Below are 26,814 nucleotides of genomic sequence, written 5' to 3'. Positions count from 1 at the left end.
GATTTTTTGCGTCGGCTCATCTCCGGAGGACGATTTTAGGCGCTCTTGATAAACCAACGGCTGGAGATGCTCTAATACAGCTCTTGCAGCGTGGCTCTCTACAAACTCAAGATTTAAATCAGACTTCCCTCGCAGTGCTGTGACTGCGAGGCTCTGACCAGGCATGTGGGATTAATCCTGGCACCTCCGCAGCACGCTCCCAAAATACTGTATATTACTACCTCGTAAAATGCCGAATGGGATCACACCTTGGATTCCAGATCCACAAGACCACAACCAGCATCCCGCTCACGGACGCACGGTGCACTGCAAGAATTAACCCGTTGGCGGGATGGGGTCGTTGACCAGCACTGGCCCCGCGCCACCCAGAGCGCGGCCGCACGTCGTGCTTCTGGCCAGCCCCGGCGCCGGCCACCTCATTCCAATGGCCGAGCTGGCGCGGCGGCTCGTGGAGCTCCACGGCTTCGCGGCCACGATCGTCACCTTCACCAACCTCTGCGGCCCGGCAGGCCAGCTTCTCCCGCGCCTCCCCACCTCCGTCGCCACCGCCGCGCTCCCCGCCGTCCGGATGGACGACCTCCCCGCCGACGCCCACGACGGGTTCGTGCTCCTGGAGCTCGTCCGCCGCTCCGTCCCCAACATCCGCGCCCTCCTCCGCTCCATCAACGACGGCTCCAGTGCCGCCCCGCTCGCCGCGCTGGTGCCCGACTTCCTCTGCTCCGTGGCGCTGCCCGTCGCCGCCGAGCTCGGCGTCCCGGGGTACCTCTTCATCCCTAGCAACCTGGCCTTGGTCGCCCTCACGCGCCACATCCTCGAGCTCCACGAGGACGCCGCCCCGGGCGAGTACCGCGACCTCCCGGTGCCTCTCGAGCTTCTCGGCGGCGTCTCGCTGTGCCGCGAGGACCTCCCCGACGGGTGCGGCAGTTCCAGGCACCCGGGTTACGAGCAGGTTGTCGAGTTGGGCCGGAGGATCCGCGCTGCCGATGGCATACTGGTTAACACGTTCTACGAGATGGAACCTGGCACCGCGGAAGCGTTCAAGCGGCTGGCCGTGCCAGAGCAAGCTGCGGGCGCGTTCCTCTTCCCGCCGGTGTTCCCGGTGGGGCCATTCGTCCGGGGGCCAGATCCCGACGAAGCCGCCGTGGGCGCGTCGTCGCCATGCTTGGAGTGGCTCGACCGTCAGCCGGTCGGTTCTGTGGTGTACGTCGCCTTCGGGAGCGGCGGGGCACTTTCCGTGGAGCAGACGGCCGAGCTCGCGGGTGGTCTCGAGGCGAGCGGCCAAAGGTTTCTTTGGGTCGTGCGGATGCCAAGAACCGACGGCGGCGACGACGAGGACGATCCATTGGCGTGGCTCCCCGAGGGCTTCTTGGGGAGGACGCGGGGCAGGGGCCTGGCCGTCGCGGCGTGGGCGCCTCAGGTGCGCGTGCTGTCCCACCCCGCGACCGCCGTGTTCGTGTCGCACTGCGGGTGGAACTCAACGCTGGAGAGCGTGGGGTGCGGCGTGCCCATGCTCGCGTGGCCGCTGTATGCAGAGCAGAGGATGAACGCCGTCATTCTGGAAGAGAGGCTTGGAGTGGCATTGCGAGTGGCGCCGGACGTCGGATGCTTGGTGACCCGCCATGAGATCGCCACCGTCGTGAAGGAGCTCGTGGAGGGGGATCAGAAGCTGCGGCGCCGGGCCGAGGACCTGCAGAAAGCGGCAGCACGTGCGTGGTCGCCGGAGGGGCCGTCGCGCCGTGCGCTCGAGGAGGTCGCCATCAAGTGGAAGGCGGCGCTTGGCAAAAAAAAGCAACCCATGTAGTGCACGATCCTCCAAAAATGCTCTCATCGTACTTCATTTTGCTGTTACTTCGTGACTTTGTATAATGGTCATTTGGTGTGAAGTGATCCAACGGCTACTCAGGCCCGCCTTATACGCCTGGTAATTGTCGGTCTAAAAAAAGCAATGCAGAGTGACTCCTCGCACCGACCGGCACCTCTCATATTCAGTCCAAATCTTGAACGGATATGAGGAGGCCCGACGCACTCCAGCGTCTTTGCCATGTCGGACAAGACAGGCAGACTGTACCCCAAATTGCACCAACCCTCCTACCCCCATCTAGCCAATTTCAATTATTTCTCCTCTCTCTTCTTCCTCCTTCTTGCAGGCCACCCTAGCTCTGCCACCATTCTCCGTCGCCGTACTGAGCCCTCAGCACCGCAGTGCCGCCCCAATAGTCCGCCCATCCGTTCTTGCCGCCACGGACTTCATCGTCGGCCCGGATGCAATCAGGGTACATCCAACAACTCTCGGACTGCACCTTGCCCTCTATTGTGTTCGACACATCGTCTGACCAGTGTTTTTAATCGTTTCTTAGGCAAAATGATGAATTCAGATGGTTCATCAGACGAGGAGTATGGGTCGACAGAGCTTGATGAAATGATTCATAATGAGTTATTCAATTCATCGAATTCAGACGAAGAAGCCGAGATGATCATGATCATGAGCATCCAACAGGAAATGAATCAGGAGGTGAAGCACATTCTCAACTTCAAAGGCTTGATCAAAGGGAGAAGAGGTTTGAACCAGGATCGGGTCTTTGGAGCTCGGCTACCGTACAATGACTACTTTGCTCCCAACCCAATATTCACTGGTGATCCATGGTTTCCTCAACGGTTCCTTATGCGTAAACTATTGGTCTTGCGCATGGTGGAGGGAGTGGAGGCACACTATCCCTACTTCAGACTCATCAGGGATTGTTGCGGACAACTATCATTTTCTGCTAAGCAGAAATGCACAACTTCTCTGAGGATGCTTGCACTTGGTGCCGCCATTGATGCCGTTGGTGAGATAGTCTGGATGGGGATAGCACATGACTGAAGACCAATGTCAATTTTTCCCGCACCATGGTGCAGGTGTTTGGACCATAGTATCTGAGAGAACCAAATGTGTAAGATACAGAAAAGTTGTATGATATTGGAGAGGCAAAAGATTTTTCCATGTATGCTCGGTTCAATTGATTGCATGCATTGACGATGGAAAAAATGTCCAAAGGTTTGCGCGAAATATATCAAGGTCACACCAAAAAGGCCATCATCATATTTGAAGCAGTTGCATCACATGATTTGTGGATTTGGCATGCTATCTTTGAAATGCCTAGCTCTCAAAACGGCTTCAGTGTGCTTCAGCGATCTCCCATGTCCAGGAGATTTGTAATGAGGAATCGTCATTGTGTAACTACAATGTCAACGGTCGTGACTATAACATGGGGTACTATCTTGCGATGGTATCTATTCTCAGTAGGCGGCCTTGTGACCATATCCGAACACCAAGGCAACAAACAAAGCCACTTTCCAACAATGCAAGAAGCAGCTAGGAAGGTTGTGGAGAAGGCATTCGGAGTGCTCCAAACTCGTTACGGAATTGTTTGTGAAGCTGCAATGATGGGGAATCAGAGACTTGGTGGCAGCTGATGACATGTTGTGTTAACACGATATGATTGTCGTGGACGAGGGTGACGGGTAGCCCAAACCAATGATTTCGAGACGCCTGGAGAACAAGTCTGCATTCCGGAACAACACGATGCAGATCAACTTATGAATTTTCTGCAAATGCATCAGAATCTTCGAGATCATTAGGTGCATGCGCAACTATGATCTTATGGAGAATATGTGCACCTATAATGAAAAGAAAAAAAAGTTCATTTTACTACCTGAGCAAAGTGGATGGTTCACATAACGCCCTGATCATTTTTCCTGCTCTCTTAAACCCCTGATCTACCCAATACAGTTCAAAAATGGTCTTAGGTGGGTTCATTTAGGCGGTTTGCTGGTGTGGATGAGGTCAAAGTGGTATTTGACCGTGGGGCCATGCCATCGGGTGGGGATTTTGTACGGTGCCGCTGCTGAGAAGAAACTGGAAAATGGGGTGACCCCCCGTCGCCGCCGCTGCGGACATCACCCACCAATCCGTTTGTCGTCGTGTCGCTCGGGATGCTCTGCTGCTGCATGCGCCGTAGTGTAAAGCCATACGGGCTTTAATTTCTCTCCCTGCTGCCTTCTTCGTCTCCGGCAGACGGGCAGAGGACACCCGAGCCCCTCGACCTTATCCTTGCTAGAGACCGCCTTGAGCCATCCTGAACACGTCATTCCTTTCTACTGATCCCCTAGCGCAGCTACACATCATTGAATCACTCATAGACCATTAAAATCGTTGCTGCCGACGGCGGAAGTATCCGGCGATCCTCGGTCGATTCCGAGCTATTTTGTGTGGATTTCTCCAATTGATTTGGCCAGTAGAGCGAATGACATGAGAGGAATGCGAGGGTGTCCTCGAAGCAAAGCTTTGCGAGTTGTGGCGTCGGTATCGACCTCGCGCGCCCATGAAAGGCGTGGCGCTGCTGCTGTCCCTTGCCGAACATGCTCTTGTGCGCGTGGTGCGGTGCAGCCAAGCGTGTTCTCTGCCGTAGGAGGAGCCTCCCATCACCAGTACAATGTGTTTCTCTGCTTCCACCGCCCTATGTCCCGTTCTTGCGCAAGGTTTGGCCATCGTAGCCGGAACGTGCCCCTACCGGCCGGGCCCTGGCCCTGCGGCGTGTGGCCCTGTGGAACTCCGGACGAGCCCCGCGTGGCCATGGCCAAACGAATTGGACCAGGGCGTCAATCTTCTCCATCGACGGCCATGTTGCATTTTCCTCGCTCGACACAGCTCGCCATATTCCCCGAGCGAGTGCGTGCATGCGTCTTCTTGAGCGCTAGCGTGTGCGTGCGTTGTGCTTGGGAAAGGCCGGGTGAGCTTTCGGAGCGAACGTCGAGGAGCGCGTATGTAGCCGTGGATTTTTGCCATCGATGAGTGCGCTCTCCACGGTCAACCCTAGCAGTGACCCCGAGCCGACGCCCCTAGCCGTGCTTCCAGCTACTCCACGAAGCTCCGTCCCTGTTGCAACAGGCTATACTGCCTTCGCGCGTGCAGGTCCTCCCCTACTTGCTCGCACTCGCTCCCGATCCAGAGCAGCCGTGGTCGTAGCCGGCAGGCATCAACATGCCCGTATACGAACGAACTAAGCGCTTCGAGTGCGGGCCATGGAGGCATGGAGGCCCAGTCGAGGAGCATGGTGGCCTGCAATCGCAGTCTGTCGGGGAGCTCTATCTGAGCCCAGCCTGACGAGGGAGGCCCACCCACAGGTCAAAACCATCGTTGACCATTGACACATCAGCACCCAGTGGAGGAAAACCACACAAGGACTGATTTTGGCAGGTATGGGATTCTTTAGGAGGTTAAGGGTGAACCACCAACTTTCTTCAGGTAGTAAAATGAATTTTTTTTCTAATGGAAACCAAAGAGGTGATATTTGAAACTGTGCACTTAAAATAAATTTTATGTTTGAGCTATGTATTTTCGCTGCCAACATATGTTATTTTACGTGCAACATTCACGTGTATGATGGAGATGAACGTGCATGGATTTGTATGAATTTGAGAGCTCGGATTTGAGGTGTGTGACTGCCGGGCACGACATATGACGGGCTGTCCGGCGCCGTCAAGAGGCCTACCTCAGCGTGTCTGCAGATATATAGGAGGAGGAATTTGCCAAGTCCGGCTGTAGATGCTCTTACATCTCGACATGTGTGAATCTGTGTCATAGAGGGCTATCAACCTTTTCATCTTTATTCTTATAAAACTAGGGTAAAAAACTGATGTCAGTTCTTTTTGCCTTTTTTGGGTGAACATCTTCTGGACCGTTGGATGAGGCGCACAAATCTTGAAGGGGGTGAGGAGGCCGCATCAGATTCAAGGATCATTCGTTGGGAAATGGTTGACGCGGATGAATCCTCACCAGGACACCACTCTCTTCCTTCTATCATCTCCGCCCCCACTCCATCGACGATACACACCACTCACACCACATACAAGTGCGCCATCGCCATCGCCACTAAGTTCATGGAGAAACGAAGTAATGCAATAAGAACGATGACATGATGTAGACAAGATCTATTTATGTAGAAATAGACCCCATCTTGTTATCCCTAATGGTAATGATACATTCATGTCGGTTTCCCTTCTGTCACTAGGATCAAGCACCGTAAGATCGAACCCATCACAAAGCACCTCTTCCCATTGCAAGATAAATATTTCAAGTTGGCCAAACAAAACCAAAATATCGGAGAATAAATATGAGGCTATAAGCAATCATGCATATAAGAGATCAAAGAAGACTCAAATAACTTTCATGGATAAAAAGATAGATCTGATCATAAACTCAAAGTTTATCGGATCCCAACAAACACACCGCAAAAAGAGTTACATCATATGGATCTCCAAGAGACCATTGTATTGAGAATCAAGAGAGAGAGAGAGAGAGAGAGAGAGGAAGCCATCTAGCTACTAACTACGGACCCGAAGGTCTACAAAGATCTACTCACACATCATCGGAGAGGCACCAATGTACATGATGAACCCCTCCATGATGGTGTCTAGATTGAATCTGGTGGTTCTGAAACTTGCGGCGGCTGGAATTGATTTTCGTCGACTCCCCTAGGGTTTCTAAAATATTGCGATATTTATAAAGCAAAGGGGCGGTCCGAGAGGCCACCGAGGTGTGCACAACCCACCAGCGCGCGACTGGGCCTCCAGACGCACCCTCGTGTCTTGTGCTCACCTCGGGCTCCATCTTCGGTACTTTTTTGGCTCACTGGATGTCTTCTGGTCAGAAAAAATTGACAAAAAGTTTCGCTGCGTTTGGACTCCGTTTGATATTGATTTCCTGCAATGTACAAAATATGCAGAAAACAGCAACTGACACTTGGCACTATGTTAATAGGTTAGTACCAAAAAATGATATAAAATGACTATAAAATGATTGTAAAACATTCAAGATTGATAATATAACAGCATGGAACAATAAAAAATTACAGATACGTTAGAGACGTATCAATCCCCATCAAGTAGCTACGTTAGAGACGTATCAATCCCCATCAAGTAGCGGCTCCCCTTGGGCCTCCTCCCCACAGATCGATGACGACATGCGTAGGGTTTGAGGGCATAGGGGTGGAATCAGGCGTCATGCCTACTAGCTCCACCTGGCAGGAGATGGACGGACTGCAGCTTTGTTGGAGCCACGCGTGCGGAGCTCTGGCGGTACCTCGCGCCTCAGAGATGGAGGACGCAGTGAAGAGAGCGAGGAGGAGGGGAATGGAGACGATGAGCGAGTGCAGCGAGTGGGTTGAGGAAGTGCGCGAGTGGGTGCATTCGCCGTGTTCCTCACCCCAGCGAACGAGATCATGTTGCCGACGTGGCAGATAGAGTTGCACCATGATTCATGCGGCCCATCCAACCAGAAAGTAGTTTTGCGCGGTAATGGTATGTAGTGTTTCATTTGCTACCACATCTCTTGTTTTGTCGTTTTGCGCGTTAACGGTATGTAGTGTTTCATTTGCTATCACACATCTTGTTTTGTGATTCGTGCTAGCTATGACCCATCCAACGTGAGTTAGGGTGTTACGGGGAACATAAAAAATCTGACGTTTCTAGATAAGATTTGCGTCAAATTTAAAATTTAGAAAAATGTATGTATCTTATGAAAACGATTTTTTTTTATGTGTGTGTGGGTGGGGAGGGAGAGGGAGGGGGTAATCGAATGGAGTAGATTTAACACAAATGACAATATAGGTATGGATGGTCAGCAGTGGCACAATGCTACATCTACAAAGGTTTTACATACAAACTGATGCGAAAAATTGTGATTGGTAATAGGTGGACGAGGGGGCCCACTCCCACTTAAAATCAGGGGAGAAAAAGAATTACTAGTTTGGAAGGTTAAATAAATCTTTGTAGGTTTAGCATCATTGATGGCACAAAACGCATACATAATTGCACACTAGTGCACTGATGCCCAAGTGCATGTCGGCATTGGTATCACGAGTAACACACATTCGTATCACGCGTAACACGCGGTGTGCTCCTTCCTATATGTACACGGCATGCAGGTCGCACAATCATAGCCGGCGGATGGCGTCGTTGAGCAGCATGGGCTCCGCCTCCGCGGCCGCAGCGCCACCTGCAGAGCGGCTGGCGGCGCGCCCGCACGTCATACTTCTGGCTAGCCCCGGCGCCGGCCACCTCATCCCCCTGGCCGAGCTGGCGCGGCGGCTCGTCGAGCTCCATGGCTTCGCGGCCACGATTGTCACGTTCACCAACTTCTCCGCCCCAGAACTACTTGCTTGCCTCCCCGCCTCCGTCGCCACCGTCGCGCTCCCCGCCGTCCAGATGGACGACCTCCCCAAGAACGGCGGCGTGCTCGTGGAGCTCACCCGCCGGTCCCTCCCCAATATCCGCGCCCTCGTCCGCTCCATCAGCAACTCCACCAGTACAGCCCCGCTCGCGGCGCTGGTGGCGGACTTCATGTGCTCCACCGCGCTGCCCATCGCCGCCGAGCTCGGCGTCCCGGGATACCTCTTCGTCCCTAGCAACCTGGCTCATGTCGCCCTCACGCGCTACGTCATTGAGATCAACGAAGGCGTCGCTCCCGGCGAATACCGCGATCTTGCGGTGCCTCTCGAGCTTCCCGGCGGCGTCTCGCTACGCCACGCGGACCTCCCGGACGGGTACCGTTCCAAGCACGAGGGTTATGTGCAAACTGTGGAGTGGAGCCGGTGCCACTGCCTCGGCGATGGCGTGCTGGTGAACACGTTCTACGAGATGGAACCTGCTACCGTGGAAGCGTTCAAGCAGTTGGCGGTACCGGAACAAGGTTCAGGCGCGTTCTTCTTCCCGCCGGTGTTCCCCGTGGGGCCATCCGTCAGGCGACCAGACCGCCACGAACCCACCGCCGGCGAGTTTTCGCCGTGCTTGGAGTGGCTTGATCGTCAGCCGGCCGGTTCTGTGGTGTACGTCGCCTTCGGGAGCCGCGGGGCACTTTCTGTGGAGCAGACGGCCGAGCTCGCGGCTGGTCTCGAGACGAGCGGCCAAAGGTTTCTTTGGGTTGTACGGATGCCAAGCACCGCCGGCGGCGACGATCCGTTGGCGTGGCTCCCGGAGGGCTTCTTGGCGAGGACAAGTGGCAGGGGCCTAGCCGTGGCGGCGTGGGCGCCTCAGGTGCGCGTGCTGGCTCACCCTGCGACGGCCGCCTTCGTGTCACACTGCGGGTGGAACTCGACGCTGGAGAGCGTGGGGTGCGGCGTGCCCATGCTCGCGTGGCCGCTGTACGCGGAGCAGAGGATGAACGCCCTTCTCCTGGAACAGAATCTCGGGATGGCGCTGCGGGTGCCGCCATCACGAGAGGACGGCCGATGCTTGGTGACGCGCCACGAGATCGCCAAAGCTGTGAAGGAACTCATGGAGGGCGATCAGAAGGTGCGCCGCCGGGCCGAGGACCTGCAGAAAGCGGCAGCACGTGCGTGGTTGCCGGAGGGGCCGTCGCGCCGGGCGCTCGAGGAGGTCGCCGTCAAGTGGAAGGCGGCGCTCGGCACAGCGAAGTAAAAGCACATGCAGGGGGGATGGGCGTGCGCATGCATGTAGTGCATGGTGCTCATCGTATTTATTTGCAGTCTAGTGCATGAAGTACTTTATTTTGTTGTCGCCTTGTGGTCATCTCGTCTGAAGTTATATAACGTGTGTTAAATCTACGAATACGTGACATATGGGTCTGGTAATCCTTCTTTTATTCTAAAAAACCCCGACTCTAAGTGTCACATGTAGTAAGCAATCCCAAGGAAAGACCGGCCTCTCTGCATCATCATGATGCACGCTGCAAAACACAATGTGCTAAATACAAACATCAGAAGCAACCCTAAGATATAGCATTAGAGTAAATAAGGACACATGTGCTGCATCCCTATTGTAAATGAGTTCATCTCCTATAATAAAACAACAAAAGACTCTGAAAAAAAAGGAAAGATCACAACCAAGTTTATCTCCGACGCCAATCCAATTCCATTTTGTGTCGTCTGACGCATCACTCGGTCACCCAAGTGGATGAATGTGAATAAAATGGTGGCAAAGTCGCGTCACTGACCAAGAGAGGACCATGCGTTAGCCACTAGTAGTGAAAAAGTGACAAAAAGACAAATAAAAACACTAATCACTTGCATTGGTATTGATATAAAAACAGGGTTCACTTTTATGTCGCATGGCAGAGCTCCTACCCGGTTTGAGCTAAATATTCAGTTGGATTTCTTTTAGGGAACCAAAAGTTTTAGTTACATTTTTTTGAGATAATAATTTCAATTAGAAGAGCTAAAATACTGGAAAGCACGCAAAAATTGTCCTAATAACCTAGTTCGTCCCACACTCTTCACTGGTTTCTTCCTAGGTTGGGCGGGCCATAACCCGGTTTTTGCCCCTATGTAGCTCCGCCACTACCTACGTCGGTTGTCACCGCCGAGAGGAGAAAAACACTAGCGCGAGGGAAAATGGAGTATGAGCTTAGGATGCAAGTGAAGTTTCATTGACCTTTAACCGCCTGCTGAATCTATGAACATGAAAAAACAACCTAGCAAACTGAAACATTCTAGTAGCTAGGAAAAAGAAAGCAGAAGCTTTTGCTTGGAAACTCGCAACAAATTCGTTGGTTATGATGGAGAATCAAGTGATTCACAAGCTTGCAAGATCTAGTGCTTACTATGTGAAATGAGCCAAGAGGGTACACTCTATGCTTTTTGTATATGCCCTCTAGCTGTCCAACTATGGCGAGCTATGAGGAAAGAATTTCATATGACAAATGTCAAAGACGTTATCAACATTGGGGCAGACTGGTTGGTCCACCTGATGGACAACTGCGATGAACAAGAGCGTCTCCCTTTGCCAATGACGCTCTGGAGGATACAACATGTGAGAAATGAGATCGACCATCACAAGCAACCGCCGACTGTGGAATCCTCCAACCAAATTTTATGCAGTGACATCGAGTCCCTCTTGTGCATACAACAGAACCCCACCGGGAATATTGGTCGAGGGAAAATGGTGGTCACATAGGATAAATGGGGCAAGAAACAAATAGTGGTCACATACGATAATGGTTGTCACATGCACACTTGCAATAGCCTGCTAGAGGTAGAGCTGGATGCATGTATTGCCTTGGACTACGACTCGAGCACAAAACCATTAATTGTCGAAACCGACTCCGAGGTGGCTGCTAAATGATCAAGAAGCTGGACGCGAATCTATCCCCGAATGCCTCCATCGTCGGCGAGATAAAGAGTCTTCTTCAGCAAGATAGACAACTACTCCCTCCGATCCATAATATAAGAACGTTTTTGTCACTAGTGTAGTGGCAAAAACGTTCTTATATTATGGGACGGAGGGAGTATTACATTGGTATAGCGTGTCATTGCTGGTAACAGTGTTACCCACTGTCTTGCTCGATTTAGGTCAGCATAACATGCGAATTGATGTGTGGCTGAGAGCAGGCCCCCATGAGATTGATTTTCTGTATGAAAACGATTGTAATCCCCAAGGTTAAGCATTGAAATATAAGTATTTGTCTTGAAAAAGGAAAGAAAAGAAAGCAAAAAATCCTTGCATTCTTTAAAAAGAAAAGAAAAACTCCATGCATTCTTTACGACCCACCATAAATTCCCAGGCCCTTTGATGGGCCGACGAAGAGGCCCAACTGACCCAACAACCCCCGGCACCCGCTCGACCCCTTCTTCCCTTCCCTTCCTCCTCCCTTCCAGGTCACAACGCTACCCCCAATCCCCAGCCTCCAGATCCACCCGCCGCCGCCGGCCTCCCCGTCGCTTCCCGTCCCCCGCGCGCCCCAGCCAGCCAGGTAAGCGGCGATCTCCCTTCTCCCCTCCTACCCCGATCTCCCCACGATCTCTCGTAACCCAGCACGAGGGGACGAGGGCCCCCGCGTCCTCGACGCGACGTCAGGCGAACGAGCCGTCGTACGCGTTCGTGCGATTTCTTAGATTCACGAGTATGCGTGGGGGGTCTAGTCGTTGGTCCGCGACGCGCCGGTGACCTCCTCGATGCGTTTTACTGGCCCGGGAGATTCGCCTGGCGGCGCGGACATTTCGATGAGTATGCTCTTGCGCTTTAGGATGGGTGGTTGTCTCCTCGGGCCTGGGTCTCGGTCCGATGTGGTCTACTGGCGTTTGTTTAGCCTAGGTTGAGATTGGGTTATCTGTTTGAAATTCCTTTCTTTGGAAGCATTATGTTGTTGCTAGGTTAGTAATGCTGTGCGAGTTCATCGATATCTCTTTGGTTTATTATTAGATCTGCTGTAACGTGGTGAACGCACATGAATTTTTTGGGTTCCTGATTCGCTGGTATGCGGGAGGTACTGGTCACGATCAATGATAGCCTAGAAAGTGTCATGTTACTGGTAGAAGATATACAATACTTTGAATTTGCTTATCATTGAAATGTTGTGTTAATGTGCTAAATTCAAGTACGTTGAGCTGCTCAGAAAGAATCCTTGGACTCAAAATGCCTGGTAGATGAAGTAACGTAGTGGATTGTACATTAAGTAATCATTCCCCATTTCGGTAGTTGCTGATGAGAGTAGCTGAACAACTGTTAGAAACCTGCATCTGGAGTTGGATCAGTTTCATGAATTCAAAGTTTGTTGTTGCTGAATCTTAAGATGCTTACAGCTGTAATGCAATTATTATACTACTATAGAACTATCTATGGCAATTGCTCTTCCATCTAAGGGTTAGGATTGAAAGAGTAGTTTTTGTATGCAGGATGACGCTAGAAGAAGCACCATTTTACCCACGCGAGAAGCTCGTTCAGAAGCAGCAGTATTTCCAGAAGCTGAGCAAGCATATCCACCTTAAAGGCCGCTATGATGTGGTCACCTCCGTTGCCATTCCCCTTGCGCTTGCTGGCACCAGCTTGTTCATGATTGTAAGTTGAAAATCTCATCTGATGCCTTGGTTACTTGTGCTCTTTGATATTGCGTCCGCTCAGTCATTGACATGTATCGTGGCTAACAAACAGGGTCGTGGGATCTACAACATGTCTAACGGGATTGGGAAAAAGGAGTGAAATTCTGTGGGTTTTGCTAGTATCTCAGTACGCCGCGGCATGGCAGGGATACCGTCCAAGCTATGACGTCTTCTTCGTATGCAAATAATATTGTCAGAGAAAGACTCAGTTCATTTCCAGTTCCCTTTTGTTGGTATTTGTGGATATTTGATGTCAGCAAATTGATGTTAAACTGGCAATGATGATTCTATAACATCGGCATCATTATCCTTTCAGTTAATTGCGACGTTTTTTTTCTACGGTTTCCTTTCAACTGATGCCTTTTGTGCTCTCCATGCGCGCATTCATGACATAATTTCTTGCCTGTGTGAATTCACCAGTTTGTTTGTATGGTATTTAGCAAGTTCCTACACAGTTTGAGGTTGAAATCCTGATTAGTTGCATCTCAAAATATATTGAGTAACTTGAGATCATCGAGCTTATATATTGCAAGGCTTTGTTGTTTTCTAGCGGCATTGTGTGAACTTTCTTGACAAAGCAAGTGACACAATTAGCTCAAGCTACCAGTATGACTTCCTAAAAGAAAAACATCAGGATACTGAACAGTTCTTTTTAGAAAGAGAGAGTAATTTTCTTGGGCTCCATTGTAAACCATTTCATTTCCTCGCTACGTGTCTGACGAACCACAGTTTTAGGTGGCTGTTGTTTTGCTCAGAATGTGACGTCAGAGTCGTTCGGAATGCTGTTGGAATCGGACAGGTTGCCCATTACCCTTTGGCCGTACAATTTTCCACCGAGTCCGGTGCAAGGAAAGGAATGCCAAGGCTACTCTCACTAACACAGCGCATTAGAACACTTCAGAGGGACGCTAGATATATAACCATTTACAAATGTACTAGTACCAAAATTTCAACTGCCATTGCTGCAACTAGGCTGAATTAGAACTTCTAGAGCTTCTCTCCTCCCATGTCGCTTTAAGCTAAAAATGGAGAGATTGCCCACCTGAAGAAGGGGATGAGACATGAATCAGCTTCACTGGACAAAGCATAACATTTCAGATCATTTGATTATGTTATGTCTGAACAATAAGATTGGCAGAAAATATAAACAAAACGAGGAAAAACCCTATGCACAGAATGAGAGTCTTGACAAACAGACACATGCCATTTAACCCCTTCTAGACAAGCACAGAGTTATCAGATGGCACGTTTTAAATCCGTGCAAGCGGGTGACGATGCTATCTACGCTTAAGAACAAGCAAGACAGAGTGTGTTCTTGCTGATAGCATACACATACACAGATACCGTCATAGTAGAAACTAGCACGAATGTTGCTTATGGTAGTTGTTCAGCAGTTCCAAGGCATGAGCTTGTACAGAGATTGATAATTGTCCTTAAATACTAGTAAAAGGAATGTTCATTGACAAACATGAATAAATATGCAGGCCTAGAACAAAAGCTAATAGCTCATCTATTTCCAAAATCGATATACTAATTGTCTAATTCATAGGAATGTAGGCTACAGGTTCTGCTTTATTGTATCCAAAATGCCAATGTTGGACACGGACATTCAGAATAACCAAGCCTTAAACATTTCTTATAATGAAGTGCAATGCGCCCATACAAGATTCGAGGATCAGTAAACATACCATTGAGCATCTTGAGTATGTACTCCCTCCTGTAGATTTCGGGGAGTGCTAAAAACATGCCCATTTGGTCCGGTTCCTTTGCGAAAACACTCGCAGCGCTGACCACTTCGCTTCCGGTAAACCCAAGCTTTTGCATCTCGGCAATGGCTCTTACCCTGGCATCCTGTTGGGGCACCTCAGGCGACAATCTTTCTCGCAGATCAGCATGAGGCTCAATAACTGCTTCAGTTGCGCTGCCATTCTGGGTGATACTTCGAAACTGATCATGTGCATCCTTGAACTGCTCCATGGCTGTTGCGGCGGTGCTCACATTCTGAACAACACTCTGAAACTGATCGTGTGCATCCTTGAACGCCTCCATTGCCGCTGCCATTGCACCGGCATGCTGAACAACACTCTGGAAGTGACGGTGCACATCCTTGAACAGCTCCATCGCTTCTGCCATCGTGTCGACATGCTGGCTGGCGCGTTGATAGTGACCACGCACATCCTTCAACGTGTCTGGAGACAGGCAATTTGATTCAGTCCTCTTCCTTTTACCGCCATTCTTACATCTCTCCTGTTTTTTATAGGTTGATGTAGCATCCAAGGATCGGCCGGACGGTCCATTGGACGTCCGATCTTCCTCCGCTTCACTCGTATTCCCATTCTCCATGTCGGCGGTTACTTCCTCGGACACTTCCACCACTTCCCTAGCGGCTCTATCCTTGCCATACACCGCATCAAATACATCGAAATGCGGAAATGGAACACCGTACATCCCCCTGGCTCTAGGATTATCCTGCAGAGGCGAAACAAGTCAGTGCAAACTACAAAGACACATCACAAAAGAAAGACTCACAATGCCAACAACACCAACTAAAACCGGCTCACTTTGCAGTACTCGTCGTATCGCTGCTTCTCGCACCGGAAGACCTTCCTGGAGCCGTCCCAGGAGAACCCCGGCGACGCGAGCATCTCCTTGATCGCGTGGAACTTGCGCTTGAGCACCTTGAGCCGGGAGTCGATGTGAGGGCTGGCTTTTATGCCGCGGCCGGGCAGCCGCTGCGCGAGCAGGCTCTCTATCCCCTGGGTGTAGCAGTTCTTGAAGCCCCCTCCTTCGGCCCTGAACCTGGGGTCGGTGGACACCTCGCAGAGGGCCCTGACCAGCTCCTCGTCCTCGTCCATTGTCCACTTCCTCTTGTTCCTGCCTCTGCCTCGCACGATCCTAGCGGAGCCCTCGCCCTGATCCATCACTACAACATACATGAAAGACGAGAAACTTAATTTGACTGATTGATGTGCAGCAGAGTGATGAACTTGTGGAAACAAACGTGGATCGCTAGTCACACAGCAGAGCAGAGCAATGTGGAATCACTGAGTGCTGCGAAGTGGATGCAGACCCGTAGGTGGAGGACGGATTGCGCGCCGCAATGAGATGAGATGTGACGGCGAGCTCTAGGGTGCGAGCGGAGACCGGAGAGGTAATCTGAAGCAGGACGCGGAAGAGATCGGTACGAACCCGCGGCGGAAGAAAGTGTTATAGTGTTTCAGACGCCGTCGTCTGTCTGAGGAGTGAGGGAGGGGACGGGGGTGATACCTGACGGGCGGCGGAGCAGGCGGTGGCTCGGAGAGACGGCGGGGGCGGGGGCGGGGCGGCGGGGGCAGATGGGATTGGGATTGGGAATCCAGGGCAGGGGAGGGGGGAGGAGTACCGGACTAGGGTTACACGCGCAGCTGGGACTGGGAGTCTTCACTCTACAGACCGGCTATTCCCGATGTACCTCATGTCCTCATCCACGTCGCCACGCGGTGTGTGAGGGTATGGGCTTTGGATTAGGATTTGCCCGTGAGGTTGTTTGGCAATGGTGGTAATCCCAATCCCTGATGCACCAAAGCCTGTAAGCCTGTAGCCACAGCGAACTCTTTTGAACGCTCAATCTAATTCGATCTTAACCATGGCACAATGTTGAAGGAGAGCTGCTGGAGTTGAAGAAAATTCAAGGGAAAATCCTTTTACAAGCGTCTCCATATGCGATACAGGAGAGATACTCGAGAGGCACCGTTGGATTTGCCCTAATCCTTCTCATCAAAAAAAAAAGTTGTCAAGAATCTTGACCGTTGATAACAGTACCGAGTTTATGCATACAAGAAAGCAAGCTTGAGAAAGCACCGACATTTTTACATATTTTTTTCTTATGTGGCTAGACAAAATCAAACGAGCAGCGAGCACACAAGAACATCAAAACAGACGGTGTCCAATATATATCAGAAGAAATGATTATCCTTTACAATGTCAAACAACATAGCATTTCCATTGGATAGAATCAATCGATCCACCAGTAAATACTACTACTAAGCATCCATGCTGTCAATCAGAGCGCTGTTAGAAACAAGGCGCTACACAAGAACACTCTGTACACAACTGTAAAGTACAAGGAAGATCAGCAACTGGCACCGCGTACCGTGAAGTTTCGACAGTGAAGCAAAACTCCAATTCACAAGCTCCAGCTCAGTTCCGCGTTCCAGATATCGGCACACACTGGCAGCCACGGCGATCAGAACTTGAAGTATCAGGTGGTTTTGAAAGATGTGGTTCACCTGGTGTTATCAGGCGCAGGATCTTGCACCATGCAGTGCCATCAGTGACGGAATGTTCTGACAGCTTGGTCTATTCTTCGTCGGCAGAGTGGACAGTTTGTTACGTGAGAAGAGCAGTTCATACAGCAACACATGTGGCCACACCTGCATAATGGTCGGTTATGACTCACTCATGAACATTTTGGTGGCAACAATATAATACGGGCATAGGTAACAGGGAAAGATGCTTATCAACAAGCATAGGTGGAGATGATTCAGGAGAAAAACATCTTCGTAATGAACAGAGCTAAAAAAAATGCTAAATGAAGCCTGGAATGTCAAAGGCAAAACAACCCATGGTTTATTAAATTCCAGATAAAATTAAATGCATAACTTAATATCATGTTTACTAACATGCTTAATCATTTAGAGTGGTAGGCAAGTTAAATGCAAGGTATTAAACACAAAAAAAACATTCCACCAAAAAAATAGACCCACATGCAATCCCTGTGGCTTTTTAAATAGGGGGAGACAACCATGAGGCACCCTGTGTGGAGCACAGAAGCTCAAACGAGCAGGCTGCACTCACACCCAGGTGCCTCTAGCCAACTGGTCAAGGTCCAGTTCTTGACCAAAATGAAACAGTAAACAGTACAGATGTTTACTACATATATGCTCAGGATTATCCACAATGAAAATGTCAAACAAGAAACAGCTTCATTATTAACATGTAAAATCATATGATGAAATGTGAGTATAAAATAAGGTACTTACGGCACAAAAACTGCATTATACTCCTGTTCAAGGCATATGACACATATTTCTAATACCAATTGATCCTTCTTAGGCTCTCCGTCTGATGTGCCATTGCCTCCTTCATATAATAATAGTAAAAGATATCATAAGACAGGAACTAGTATTTACAAGAGAGACTAATCAATCTATAAGAAAATCACCTTCAGCGTCCCTAGCCTGCCTTTGTGCTGCAGCAGCACGAGCCCTGTATGTACAAAATGAATACATAAGTTTACATAACACCAATGTTCTGAAATTCCAAATTAAGAAAATGTTTGGTGCTTCCAAAGTATCTTGGTATTCAGTCCCATGCATGATTGCTAATTTGTGGTACTGACTGAAAATAAAAATAGTTCCATGAGTAAAACATTTCACATACAGCGTCTTCAGTCATTTTTTTCAACTGCATGTGATCTTTAGAGAAATATATTAGCTGCAGGTGAACAATGCAGTTTTTGCAAGACATCAAAATACTACTCGGTGATCAAGATAAAAAGGGGCATAATTCTAATGATGTCAAGCACAGATGAATGAACCCCCTGAACAATTGAACAGAAAAAGAACGAGATTGCTTTCCAAGGAACCTCCCCTGTTAATCATTCTAAATAAAAGAAACTGATGTTTGTCCATACTTCTTGTGAAATTCACGCTGGCGCTTTCTTTGTAGAAAATGATCAAGTGCACGCTTAGCAAGAAGAAATACACCAAAAGCTGCAAAGCCCATGGAAGCAAGTTGGTATAACCTGTTGTACAAAGACATGCAATTAGCAGCAAGATCCCTAAACAAAGACACAGAATGTTGTACATAATCTCCCTACTTGGCCCATTTCCCGAGATTCAAGATAAGTTGATCGATGCTTTTTGGAGATGCATAAAATGGTCCTTTGTGTGGCCGCTGAATCCGAATAGTTCCAACATCATCTTTAATGGCCTGGTCATACAGCATAAGAATGCAGAACAAAAGTAAGGGACTAAACATTTAGTTATGTCAACAAAAATTCACAGTACCTTGAAACTCAATGAAATCTACGGTTATTACCTCACCAACAACAGTCAATGAAGTTCCAGTTGGAAGAACCCTTTCAGTTCGCTTTACTCCGAGCATCTACAATGATTAATGCTAAATTATGAATAGCAATCCTATAAGCATTGGTCTTGCTCAAAACGTGATTAGACAAACCTTCAGTCCTTGTAAATAATCCAGAGTTCCACGTACAAGAGTCCGCCCTGACTCCTCAAAAACCTCACTGGCAACAGTTAAAATTAACCCTGCCGCAGAACGAGCGCCAACAATATAGACACGCCCAGTGCCATCATCCTGGCGATGAATTATATGTTAGAGAAGAACTGAACTTGCAAGGTATCACAAAATCACAAGATATTATCAAACTAGAAAAACAAATAGTGAATTTAGAACTACAATTTATCTTTCTTTTATGAGCAGTCACTTCGTTTACGTTTATATAACAACTTCGTGTGGTTTAAGCTTATGCATATTCTTCTGTTAAACAAGTATAGGCATATCATCAATACATTAACAATGCCTAAGCTAAGGATTTAACGGCTAAAGTGGGTACTGAGTGCACGTTTTTTTTCAAAATAATACTGTTAGCTGCTCTCGCCATGAGCCATCCAAGCACATAGGACCGCATATAGGTGCTAATTGATACCAAATATTTTACAGTTTCGTTTTATCCGTGAAGAATAGATGATTTAACATCACCAGCCAAGCTTAGTTTTGTGCTATATATACTAGACTTAGCAACCATGCCCACAGTTTTGGCCATTCATTCTAACACATTTTCTCACCTATAGCACTATCTTAGCAGGTAGGGATGCATATGCTCTTCTTTGCTATAAATCTGGTCTACAAACAGAGAAGGTAGTCTAGACTCCAGAGTACAAACAGAGGGAGGTTATAACCCAAGCTTTGCAGAAATAAACTTCTAGATAATTCCAAGTTTGGACACATAATAGGAATAATCAAACTAAGGCTAAATTAAACTGCATGTATTGACAGAGCAACAACAAAAAAACTAGAACACATTACCAGGTACCATGGAACCTCTTTGCTAACAGAAAGCATCACAGCAGAATCTTGAATCCAGGATCCAGCATCATTGTGCTTCAGGAAGTGTTGCTCTGCCTACAAAGAACAAAAAGTTAGCATAGTGCCACAATTACCAACAACAAACCCATCTACTAATAACAGAAACAACAAATCAGTAGCTACCGTTTCCTCGACTATTACACCTCTCATACCACTTTGTTGGCATATAAGTGGTGTATCTGAACTAACTCGCCCAGAAACCGCCACTACAAGTGGCAGGACTTTACTTGCAGTGTCCAAGATAGCAGCTGTTCAAGAGAGAGAAGAAATGTTAAAACATATCCCCTTTTTGCGTATTTAACCAAGTATACCAAATGATAATCTCCGTAGAAAGTATATATCACATGTAAAGCATGCTGATAAGAAAGGTCTAGCTCTTGACCATATCTGAAGTAAATGCTGGACTTTAACCATATTAAAGCCATAGTTAAAAAAGGCAAGCCTAGATGTGCGCTTTTGAATGCCTAGGTGCTGGGCAAAAGCAGTACGCTTAGCGCTTAATCACACTAGGCATGCCTATGCGCTTGTGCGTCAGCAGAACACCTAGCTCGTATTCATGCTAAGCATGCACTTAGGCGATATAGGCACTAGACAGAGGCAAAACTAGGAATTGCGCCAATCGCTTTTTTGAACTTTGTTTAAAGCCAACAAGATAAATCCAGCACTCTTGGATTTTGCAGAAGAACAAATTATGCTGCCGTGGAGACAGTGGTGACAAACATGGGCGGAGCCAGCAGGTATTCATGTTGGTCTCACGAGTCATGACCAGCCAGCTCATTTGCCAAAAACATCCAGAGTAGTTCGGCGGCCCAATGAAAATTAGCAAAAGCCTACATAAAGCAAAACTCGGTCTAAAAACGCAGGCCTGCACCGGCTAGACCCAGGACCTGCTACATGTGTCTATGTCCTGCTTCTTCCGAGCAGCACAGAGGTGATCAAGCCATCAATGGAAAAAACTATTGGGACCTTCCCATGTTTCTCTTGCTCAAACAGCCTCACATTCTCACCTGATGCCTGCTCTGAACCTGAAAACGGAGCCACGGCGGCCAGCGGACATGGCAACGGGCAAAGGGAGGCAGTCACAGCAGGCAAGCAGGAAGCAAGCTGAGCAGGTGACACGGCGGCTGGGCGAGCAATGCGGGGGCGAAGCGCAGTGCACATTCACGGTTTCCAGCGGCTGGTCAGTCGGCCGCACGGCAGCTGGGCAGCAACACTGCAGCAATGGGCAGGGCCATGGTGCCAGCCGCTGAGGGCGACAGGACGGTGGCAGGTAGTAAGCACTAGCAACCAATGCCTACGTTAGTATATCTCAGTGAGTTCATGCAAGGGTAAGGATAAAAAATTTAATTACTAGCTCCCTTGCTAGCTGATACTTGCTAATTTGGGTTGTCTTCACTGTTGTGCACCCCCAACAAATTTAGGCAATCAATTTAATTTTGAAAATTGTCAATTTCAATTTATCTACTGAACTTATGATAACATGAGGCTTTCTTAAGCATATATAGTGCCTCTGGACAAATATTGCCGTTGATATTAAAAGAAGAAGTTGTTAAGTGTAAACGCCCAATGAAAATTTCCTGGCTCCACCACTGGCGACAGTGGTCAATTTGAACTGCAAAAACGTCTTACATTTCAGGACAGAGGTAGTACTTATCTACCTACAAACCCAAAGAAACCACCAATGATCCAAACCAGGTACTCCCTCCGATGCAAAAAAAAATAAGTGTCGTGGCTTTAGTTCAGGTTTGAACTAAAGCTGAACTAAAGCCACGGCACTTTTTTGGATCGGAGGAAGTGCCATTTTACCAACAGATGCACAAAATATCACCACGAGCTGCAAACCAAATCACCGACATGGGAGGCTAGGATCAGATTAGCTCAGAGCAGTAGCACCCGCCGAAAACTAGAGCTCAAGTAATTGCTACTCCTGAAGCCAATCAAACAACCTACAACAGAGTGACAGACCAAACCCTAGCTCACCCACCCAAATCCTTCAGGCTGCCGGTCCTCGCCACCGATCGCAGCACCTCCGCGTCCCTGAGTCAGCAGCAAAGCCACCACCAATCAGCACCCCAGAAATCGCCAAGAAGGAAACGATTTCTCTCTATACAAAAAAAAATATTCCTCACCTCCCGCTGCTCCTCCCGAGGAGATACAGCGCCGCGGCGCTGAGGCAGCACCCGACCCCTCCCCACGGGACCAACATCTCGCGCGGAGAAATCGTCCCGCGAGCGGCAGATCCGGCGCGCGGGAACGGACGGCGGGCCGGCGGGCGGGATTCCGGCGAAGCTGCAGCTACGGATTTTTATTTTAGGGCAAGGATTACGGCGAGGTGGGCAAGGCACTGGATACCATACCGGAAGCGGAAGCAGACGGCAATGGTCATGGTCATGGTCTGTGGGTCCCACCTGTCATTCACTGCTTTGCTGAGACGTGGGGCAGACGGTCGGATAAGCGCGCCAGCGTGGAGCCCACGGCGACCGACGCGCCGGATGGCGTCCGTGGTCAGATCTGAGCCGTCTAATTTTTGATCGTGGAAACTGCCCAAGCTCTTTGGCTTACATGTGGGGCCAGGCAAGGAAACCAGGTTCATTTCGCTGCTCGTGGGTCCGTGCTAGGGTTTAACGTTTAAGACGAGGAGGAGGAGGTTTCCCCGGCGGCGGCGGCGGCGGCGGCGAAATCCAAACCCAGCCATGGAGGAGAAGCCGAGCCTCTCGTCGGCGCTGTTCGCCGGCACCCGCTTCGACCGCAAGCGCTTCGCGGGGGACATCGCACGGTTCCGGACGGGCGCGCAGCCTGCTGCCCCCGCTCCCACGACCCCCGACGCGGCGCCGCCGGGCCCGGAGAAGAAGCGGAAGCGCAAGAGCAAGGCCAACGCGAAGAAGAACAGCAAGAAGAAGAAGAAGCGCGCCGACGGGGCCGCCTCCGCGTCCGGTGAGGCTTCGATTCCTGCCTGTTTGGTGCTTGGAGTGGCTGCGCTCGTGGTTTGAGTCCGGTTGGGTTTGTTTCTGCAGATGCTGTGGAGGGGTTCAGCGTGTTCAAAGGGGCGGAGGCGAAGGAGGCTGCGGAGGAGTCTGTGGAGGTTGAGGTTAGGGAGGACGAGGACTCGGCCGTCGTGAGGCGGCGGAAGGAGGCAGAGAGGGAAATCGAGGTAACGGTGTTTTGCAATGCACCAATGTTCGTAATCATGGTTCAGTAGTATATGTTTTTATTTTGGTAAGAAAATTCTGTTGAGCTGAATTAGTAATCATTATAGGTTATTTTGCAACACAAAGCTCTGTATATGTAAATATCTGGTGAGCAAAGTGGTTTTGTTATGATTCCAGCACGGTCTTGATTGAATTGAAAATAGTGGTAGAGTTTGACTTATGATTGGTTTGTTTGCAAACTGTAACCACTGAACTGTTGTATTTTAATATTTTGTGTTTGTTTCTAGAGAGCTGCCATTCTTCGGAAGAGGTATGACATCCACATTTCGGGACATAATGTTCCAGCACCACTGGAGAGCTTTGAAGAACTGGTTTCAAGGTTAGCATTTTTGTCACTGTGGATTATTGACATGCTGCACTGCAGCAACATCAAAATCAGGTCTTTAAGTAATCATTTGAAGCTGTTAAGCTGAGCCTCTTTTACTTGTGCACTAGGTATGACTGTGATTCATATTTGGTTGGGAACTTGTCAAAACTTGGGTTTCAAGAACCTACACCTATCCAGAGGCAGGCCATTTCTATTCTTCTTTCAGTGAGTGATTGTTTGCTCTCTTTTGGACTTAGTCCCCTTGGCATGGAAAAATATACGTAGTTGTTTACACTAATTATTTTGTATTGCTTGCTTCAGGGCAGGGAGTGCTTTGCTTGTGCACCTACAGGCTCTGGCAAGACACTGGCATTCCTGCTCCCGATGCTTATGAAAATCAAGGTATTAATCTTCATGGTATTGTGTAATGTTGTTTAGATTTGTTGGACATGCTTTATGATGAGTATATTGTTCTAATAGCCAGGGTCTAAAGGATGTGTGAAGGCTGTTATTCTTTGCCCGACAAGGGAATTGGCAGCACAGACTACGAGAGAGTGCAAGAAGTTGGCAAAAGGGAGGAAGTTTGGTGTCAAACTAATGACCAAAGATCTGTCACAAGATGGCAATTTCAAGGATATGCACTGCGACATCCTTGTATCCACCCCACTTCGTTTGGACCATGCTATACGAAAGAGAGACCTTGACTTAAGTAGGTCTGTGATCATGTTATGATTTTTTCTGTTTAGCTATTTAGCATATTACAATTATTTTGATATAAATATAATGTTTTAATTGCACTCCAGATATATTGTGATCCTTTTTTTGTTTGATCATAATTGTTACTTGGGGTTCCAATTAATAACATTTTCATCGACACTAAATGATTGTATGGGTACACAGATAGTACTTACATTACAAATGGTAAATTTTAGCGAAATGAAAAGAAATTAAGTTGATCAGAAAAACTGTGGCTGTTAAGTGATTTCATTTGTCAAGAAATACTGAATAACCTGCATTACGTTCATTTCTAGTGAATTTGTTTCAGAATCAAAACATAACAAGACCAAATCAGCTACCTTTATTGATTTATTCTCTGTTCCATACCATCTTGGTCATTTGTGTTGTCATGTGATTTACCGAGGAGCCATGAATTTGCATTTTGCTTAAGCATTTTCTTTCAGATCTGCGCAAAGTTCAGCAATAACACATAACTGCCTCATGCAGGGTGGAGTACCTTGTGTTGGATGAATCTGATAAACTTTTTGAGCTTGGATTCGTCGAAGTAATTGATTCAATTGTCAAAGCATGCTCAAACCCTTCAATAATTCGTTCTTTGTTTAGTGCCACATTGCCTGAAACAATAGAGGCTCTTGCACGTACAATAATGCATGATGCTGTTCGGATCATTGTGGGACGAAAGTGAGTATCCTATTCTTGTGAACTAGCAGATCTATTTTGCATGAGATATTTTCATAATGTAATTTTCAACTTGCAGGAATTCAGCTTCCTCAATGATCAAGCAAAGGTTGATTTTTGCTGGAACGGAGAGGGGGAAGTTGATAGCTCTTCGCCAAAGCTTTGCAGAAGTATGTGTGATCTTTCACTCGCAGTTTCTTTCTCCTGGTTTCCATGCATTGTGTTGTTTTAGAACTGGTATGTACTGGCCATGCCAAACCAGCAGACTGCAGCCTAATGCATACCCACATATAAGTAGCAAAACTAAGCCCTATTGTGTTGCTCGTAGCTGTAAACTCACTATGTGCAAAGTACTTAAAATGTCGAACACTTGAACTGCACATTGTCCTTATTAAAAAGGAGTCTGTGTGTGTGTTTTGAAACTTACTGTTGTTGTATTGTCTTCAATTGCAGTCTCTGAATCCTCCGGTATTGGTCTTTGTTCAAAGCAAAGAGAGGGCAAAAGAGCTCTACAGGGAGCTGGTATATGACGACATTAGAGTTGATGTAATTCATGGAGACCTTACTGAAGAGCAGGTATTACTTTTGCATAATTTACCGATACTTATTTTGATTACTGTTCCTGTAGCTTTCTGTTATCACTGGTTTAATACTGTTGACATCAGGCTCGCTGACTGAATTCTGTATTTCCTTGCTTTTAGCGTCAAGATGCTGTTGACAACTTGAGAGCTGGAAAAAGCTGGGTGCTAATAGCAACAGAGGTTCTTGCGCGGGGAATGGATTTCAAAGGTGTCAACTGTGTAATCAACTATGATTTCCCTGAGTCCGCGTCTGCCTACATTCACAGAATAGGTAAGAAAGATATTGTGCTCTCTTCCGCCTGGACACCGTCGTTGCAATAAGTTTCTAAATCCCTTCCATTGTTATATTCTAGGACGGTCTGGAAGAGCAGGCAGATCAGGGGAGGCGATCACGTTCTTCACTGAGGAGGACAAGCCTTTCCTGCGGAACATCGCCAACGTGCTGGTATCTTCGGGCTGCGAGGTCCCTTCGTGGATGGTGGCGTTGCCCAAGCTCAAGAGCAGGAAGCACAGGGTGGACAGGGACCGCATCTCCTTTTTAACCGACGAAGATTGAGAGTGATCTTGTGTAACCGTAACAATTTTGTAGAGATGACACGTTTGGCCTCGGTTTTCCCCGTTTGAATGCCTGGTGCGTGCATCATTCAGCTTTCCTGACTAAAACCTGATATGGGCGTATGCATCCGAGCATATCTTTTGTGATTTGCTACAGTTTTAGTGCACTGGCTGTACGACTGTCATTTCACTCCTAATCACAACTCGTCGGCTGATTTTTCAACATCAGAGGACACCATTGATGCAATAATCCTACATCTATGGGCAGACAAATTTGACCTGTGGATGAAAAGAATTCACAAAATGAACTCCTTGAAAATTTTTGAACAATTAGACGTCATATCATATTATGCAGCGCCTGGTTGACAGGCGCTACACGCCTGGCTACGTCACATTTCAGGCTGCCTAAAAATTACTAAATTAGTGTGCAATGGCTGAGTGTTTAGGCGCTGCACTAACTAATTTTTTGACGAAAAACAGCTGGAGCTGATTTAATTAATTAAGCGAAGAGCCAAAGATGGCTGCACTAATGTCTAGTGCAGTGTGCGACCCGACGCGCTCGTTCTTGTCGTGGTTTGATGGATTCGTTTCCCAACCGACCGTCTCTGGTCTGGTCACGTGTGCGGCGCTGCAAATGCATGTTTTTCTCTTGTACTACAAAATCAAGCACTTCGCTGTGATCACTTTGATTCATGAAGTGATGATAGGATAGGTGAAAAGGC

At 48.4% G+C, this 26,814-nt stretch overlaps 6 protein-coding genes across 7 annotated transcripts; 4 read left to right on the top strand and 2 right to left on the bottom strand.

Annotated features, from left to right (window-relative positions):
- The first annotated feature begins 232 nt into the window (after positions 1 to 232).
- Positions 233 to 1,921, top strand: LOC125541109 (hydroquinone glucosyltransferase-like). Its single transcript, XM_048704588.1, has one exon. It carries the CDS (start codon positions 332 to 334, stop codon positions 1,799 to 1,801), a length of 1,470 nt encoding a protein of 489 aa, XP_048560545.1. The 5' UTR covers positions 233 to 331; the 3' UTR covers positions 1,802 to 1,921.
- Positions 1,922 to 7,986: 6,065 nt separating this feature from the next.
- Positions 7,987 to 9,617, top strand: LOC125541108 (hydroquinone glucosyltransferase-like). Its single transcript, XM_048704587.1, has one exon. The coding sequence runs from the start codon at positions 7,987 to 7,989 to the stop codon at positions 9,454 to 9,456; it is 1,470 nt and encodes a 489-aa protein (XP_048560544.1). The 3' UTR covers positions 9,457 to 9,617.
- A 1,973-nt stretch (positions 9,618 to 11,590) lies between these two features.
- LOC125535962 lies at positions 11,591 to 13,192 on the top strand. Its single transcript, XM_048699043.1, has 3 exons — positions 11,591 to 11,746; positions 12,669 to 12,831; positions 12,925 to 13,192. The coding sequence occupies exons 2-3, from the start codon at positions 12,670 to 12,672 to the stop codon at positions 12,970 to 12,972; spliced, it is 210 nt and encodes a 69-aa protein (XP_048555000.1). The 5' UTR covers positions 11,591 to 11,746; position 12,669; the 3' UTR covers positions 12,973 to 13,192.
- LOC125535960 lies at positions 13,093 to 16,637 on the bottom strand. 2 transcript variants are annotated; one of them, XM_048699040.1, is made up of 5 exons: positions 16,140 to 16,637; positions 15,943 to 16,028; positions 15,434 to 15,795; positions 14,561 to 15,341; positions 13,093 to 13,914 (listed from the first exon to the last, which is right to left on the bottom strand). In XM_048699040.1, exons 3-5 carry the CDS (start codon positions 15,791 to 15,793, stop codon positions 13,892 to 13,894), a joined length of 1,164 nt encoding a protein of 387 aa, XP_048554997.1. In that variant the 5' UTR covers positions 15,794 to 15,795; positions 15,943 to 16,028; positions 16,140 to 16,637; the 3' UTR covers positions 13,093 to 13,891. The 2 variants fall into 2 exon arrangements, with proteins under 2 accessions (XP_048554997.1, XP_048554996.1); XM_048699039.1 differs by lacking the exon at positions 15,943 to 16,028.
- A 144-nt stretch (positions 16,638 to 16,781) lies between these two features.
- LOC125535961 (E3 ubiquitin-protein ligase SP1-like) lies at positions 16,782 to 22,392 on the bottom strand. Its single transcript, XM_048699041.1, has 11 exons — positions 22,154 to 22,392; positions 22,009 to 22,061; positions 20,148 to 20,272; positions 19,965 to 20,060; positions 19,095 to 19,232; positions 18,954 to 19,019; positions 18,733 to 18,845; positions 18,547 to 18,657; positions 18,076 to 18,119; positions 17,894 to 17,993; positions 16,782 to 17,284 (listed from the first exon to the last, which is right to left on the bottom strand). The coding sequence occupies exons 1-11, from the start codon at positions 22,228 to 22,230 to the stop codon at positions 17,182 to 17,184; spliced, it is 1,026 nt and encodes a 341-aa protein (XP_048554998.1). The 5' UTR covers positions 22,231 to 22,392; the 3' UTR covers positions 16,782 to 17,181.
- A 224-nt stretch (positions 22,393 to 22,616) lies between these two features.
- On the top strand, positions 22,617 to 26,338 carry LOC125535958 (DEAD-box ATP-dependent RNA helicase 57-like). The gene is made up of 11 exons (XM_048699038.1): positions 22,617 to 22,958; positions 23,039 to 23,175; positions 23,461 to 23,552; positions 23,669 to 23,765; positions 23,862 to 23,942; positions 24,021 to 24,253; positions 24,765 to 24,959; positions 25,036 to 25,126; positions 25,410 to 25,532; positions 25,658 to 25,808; positions 25,891 to 26,338. Exons 1-11 carry the CDS (start codon positions 22,718 to 22,720, stop codon positions 26,091 to 26,093), a joined length of 1,644 nt encoding a protein of 547 aa, XP_048554995.1. The 5' UTR covers positions 22,617 to 22,717; the 3' UTR covers positions 26,094 to 26,338.
- Positions 26,339 to 26,814: the final 476 nt, after the last annotated feature.

The sequence above is a fragment of the Triticum urartu genome, chromosome 2 (genome assembly GCF_003073215.2).
Source record: "Triticum urartu cultivar G1812 chromosome 2, Tu2.1, whole genome shotgun sequence".
Taxonomy (NCBI): Eukaryota; Viridiplantae; Streptophyta; class Magnoliopsida; order Poales; family Poaceae; genus Triticum; species Triticum urartu.
Note: the sequence above shows the minus strand (reverse complement) of the source record. Positions and strands in the feature narration are given on the sequence as shown.

What these genes read in the sequence shown, in the direction of transcription:
- LOC125535961 (XM_048699041.1), bottom strand. Translation starts at nt 22,230, where the DNA reads ATGTTGGTCCCGTGGGGAGGGGTCGGGTGCTGCCTCAGCGCCGCGGCG. An exon ending in ATTATTTACAAGGACTGAAG is followed by an intron (nt 19,020 to 19,094) that starts GTTTGTCTAATC and finishes TAATCATTGTAG; the next exon opens with ATGCTCGGAGTAAAGCGAAC. An exon ending in AATCTCGGGAAATGGGCCAA is followed by an intron (nt 18,658 to 18,732) that starts GTAGGGAGATTA and finishes TTTGTACAACAG; the next exon opens with GTTATACCAACTTGCTTCCA.
- LOC125541109 (XM_048704588.1), top strand. Translation starts at nt 332, where the DNA reads ATGGGGTCGTTGACCAGCACTGGCCCCGCGCCACCCAGAGCGCGGCCG.
- LOC125535960 (XM_048699040.1), bottom strand. Translation starts at nt 15,793, where the DNA reads ATGGATCAGGGCGAGGGCTCCGCTAGGATCGTGCGAGGCAGAGGCAGG. An exon ending in GATACGACGAGTACTGCAAA is followed by an intron (nt 15,342 to 15,433) that starts GTGAGCCGGTTT and finishes TCGCCTCTGCAG; the next exon opens with GATAATCCTAGAGCCAGGGG. An exon ending in CATACTCAAGATGCTCAATG is followed by an intron (nt 13,915 to 14,560) that starts GTATGTTTACTG and finishes CCCCTTCTTCAG; the next exon opens with GTGGGCAATCTCTCCATTTT.
- LOC125541108 (XM_048704587.1), top strand. Translation starts at nt 7,987, where the DNA reads ATGGCGTCGTTGAGCAGCATGGGCTCCGCCTCCGCGGCCGCAGCGCCA.
- LOC125535958 (XM_048699038.1), top strand. Translation starts at nt 22,718, where the DNA reads ATGGAGGAGAAGCCGAGCCTCTCGTCGGCGCTGTTCGCCGGCACCCGC. An exon ending in CGGATCATTGTGGGACGAAA is followed by an intron (nt 24,960 to 25,035) that starts GTGAGTATCCTA and finishes TTCAACTTGCAG; the next exon opens with GAATTCAGCTTCCTCAATGA. An exon ending in TTCGCCAAAGCTTTGCAGAA is followed by an intron (nt 25,127 to 25,409) that starts GTATGTGTGATC and finishes CTTCAATTGCAG; the next exon opens with TCTCTGAATCCTCCGGTATT.
- LOC125535962 (XM_048699043.1), top strand. Translation starts at nt 12,670, where the DNA reads ATGACGCTAGAAGAAGCACCATTTTACCCACGCGAGAAGCTCGTTCAG. An exon ending in GCACCAGCTTGTTCATGATT is followed by an intron (nt 12,832 to 12,924) that starts GTAAGTTGAAAA and finishes GCTAACAAACAG; the next exon opens with GGTCGTGGGATCTACAACAT.